Source organism: Mus musculus, chromosome Y (assembly GCF_000001635.26).
Source record: "Mus musculus strain C57BL/6J chromosome Y, GRCm38.p6 C57BL/6J".
In the NCBI taxonomy this organism is placed as follows: Eukaryota; Metazoa; Chordata; class Mammalia; order Rodentia; family Muridae; genus Mus; species Mus musculus.
The window spans coordinates 31,231,638-31,234,477 of record NC_000087.7 but is presented as its reverse complement, the minus strand read 5'-3'; the positions used below and the strand labels follow the sequence as shown (position 1 = coordinate 31,234,477).

The window sequence follows — 2,840 nt, the reverse complement described above, 5'->3', positions numbered from 1 at the left end:
AATCCAACAACCAAACAATAAAAACAATGCAAGGGTGAAATTCTTTGGCAGAATATTACTCAGATCATCAGGCCTTTCAGTTGGGATTTCATTTATTATTTCTAGGAGGCCATATGAAAAGGTAAAGTCGAGATGCTGAACGTTTATGAGTGTAACTAGGGAAGGAACCAGCCTGATGTTCTATGATGTAAGCTGAACTAGGGTGATGTCACAGAGCACTGGCTGAAGGTTGTGCATCTATTCCACTTGGAGGCTCTAGAATCCATTGAAGGTGAGTTCACTATCTTCACAGTGGTGTGTCAAAGCAAGGTCATTTTTTTTCCCACAGGCTTTTGGTGCCTGGTCTGTATCAGGAGATAGAATCTGAATCAGGAGATAGATAAAATCTAGGATATTTTTCTATGGGTAAGTACATTTATGAAGTAATTTGGACCCTCATAGCTACAGAAAGCTAAAAATTTTCTCTCTTACAGTGAGTTGCTGTACATTCTACTTTCCCCATGTTTATTAGCAAGGGAAATGATTGGTCTAGGTTAGTTTATGTCCTGAATTTATTATCCTTGCTAACAATATCTAGATCACAATTCCACTAAAATGCCAAAGCTCCTCTTTGTCCATGTGTACGTTAGAAAATATTAGTGCTAAATGGCTGATATTGCCTCAACTTGTTGAGATGTTCTTGAGTTCAGTGATGCAATGGCTTCATCAAATAATTCCGAAGCTGGGTCAGGAGAAACAATAAAGAAGGACAGTGGTGTGCTGTGTCCCTGGGAAGATATTTGTGAATACAAGGACTTAGCTCAGAGCTTACAAGTACAAGAGAGTCATGGTGACCCCTCTGGCCCTTTTTTTTTCTCTTCTTCTTGATCATTGGGGGTAATAGTCATAGCACAACCTAAATTGACATAGAAATTCAAGGAGAGGATACTCATCAGAGGCAAATTAACTCAGGGCTGAAGAAATAAATGTTGATCTGAGTATGTTATTCTGAGCTCTAGAGAATTACTTGTTAATTACACTATTTTTATTGCCTTGTTTCCCTTGTTTCTTTGTTTCTTTGTTTGTTTGTTTGCTTGCTTGGTTAATTTTATTTGAGTTTCTGTATGTTTAGATATGGCTGTCAGGAAACTCACTGTGTAGACCAGACTAGCCTTTATCTCACTAAGGTCTGCCTCACTCTGCCTCTTGAGTACTATGATTAAAGTTATGGGTCACCACCACTTCCTATTAACTTCTCCATTTGATTGTTTGTTTTATTATTTTTTTGTTTGTATTTCTGTTTTGTTTGTTTTTCGTTTGATTTTCGTTTGTTTTCTTTTACTTGTTGTTGTTGTTGTTGTTGTTGTTGTTGAGACAGGGTTCCTCTCTATAGCACTGGCTGCCCTGGAACTCACTTTGTAGACCTGTCTGGTCTCTAATTTAGAAATCTGCCTGTCCTTGACTTCTGAGTTCTGGGATTAAATGTGTGTACCACCATGGCTGACTTATTAACTTCTTATTTTTATAAAATTAATTTTAGGAGCTCAAAACTGTTTAGCATAGTCTTCTTCACCTTCTCAGAAGTTCTCTTAGAGAAGAGTCTTGGTCCAGCATTCACTCCCAACCCATATCCATTGACCATCAGGAATTCATATATATGACAGAGGCAACAGCATTGTGTCTGGTTTAAACAGGCAAGATCTTCAGTCCCAGGCAATGGGCAAGTATGATATTTGAAGAGAATGGAAGCCACAAGACAGTGTGATCTAGCACAACAGGTCTACAGCCAGGTAGAAGACAACACCTCTGAAGAGTCTGAGCATGATATCACTCAAGAAGAAGAGTAGGAGGAAGCCTTCTTCCCAGGCCCTGGGGAATATTGTTGGCTGCAGAATTTCTCACGGGTGGAAGGAAGGTAATGAGCCTGTCACCCATTGGAAGGCCATCATTCTAGGGCAACTGCCAACAAACCCTTCTCTTTATTTGGTGAAGTACGACGGAATTGACAGTGTCTACGGACAGGAGCTCCACAGCGATGAGAGGATTTTAAATATTAAGGTCTTGCCTCACAAAGTAGTTTTTCCTCAGGTGAGGGATGTCCACCTCGCCAGAGCCCTGGTTGGCAGAAAGGTACAACACAAATTTGAGGGGAAAGATGGCTCTGAGGACAACTGGAGTGGGATGGTGCTAGCCCAGGTGCCATTCTTACAGGACTATTTTTACATTTCCTACAAGAATGATCCGGTCCTCTACGTTTATCAGCTCCTGGATGACTACAAGGAAGGTAACCTCCACATCATTCCAGAGACCCCTCTGGCTGAGGCGAGATCAGGTGATGAAAATGACTTCTTAATAGGTACCTGGGTGCAGTACACCAGAGATGATGGATCCAAAAAGTTCGGAAAGGTTGTTTACAAAGATCTAGCCAATCCTACCGTGTACTTTATCAAATTTCTTGGTGACCTACATATCTATGTCTATACTCTGGTGTCAAATATCACTTAAATTGAAAAAAATCACAAAGTACAGAAATGTAAACTTATAGGATTGAAAAAAAAAATGTTTGTTTTCCTGTGTTGGGTACCTATGGGTCTTTGACAACCTCAGTATCTTTGTCAATAAAATTTGTTTTGTTCTAAAAATTAGTACGTGTGACATGACATGCTTTTAGTGAACACTTTGTTGGAAGAGATGGACTATGGTGGAAAGAACATCAAAGGAAGATGAAAGTTGCAACTCAGGCTGTGAACAGTGCATACATCTAATATCACACAGGCTAAAATGGACAGGACTTAGCTTCTGTGGTCTGCATAGTGAGCAAGGAATTGGAGATATGACTTAGAGGAGCAGGGATGGCAGCA

At 40.1% G+C, this 2,840-nt stretch overlaps 1 protein-coding gene across 1 annotated transcript; it reads left to right on the top strand.

The window, feature by feature from the left end:
• The first annotated feature begins 279 nt into the window (after positions 1–279).
• Gm21908 (predicted gene, 21908) lies at positions 280–2,618 on the top strand. The gene is made up of 2 exons (NM_001373906.1): positions 280–405; positions 1,520–2,618. The coding sequence occupies exon 2, from the start codon at positions 1,801–1,803 to the stop codon at positions 2,482–2,484; it is 684 nt and encodes a 227-aa protein (NP_001360835.1). The 5' UTR covers positions 280–405; positions 1,520–1,800; the 3' UTR covers positions 2,485–2,618.
• Positions 2,619–2,840: the final 222 nt, after the last annotated feature.

Excerpts from the sequence above, each read along its gene's own strand:
- Gm21908 (NM_001373906.1), top strand. The coding sequence starts at position 1,801 with ATGATATCACTCAAGAAGAAGAGTAGGAGGAAGCCTTCTTCCCAGGCC.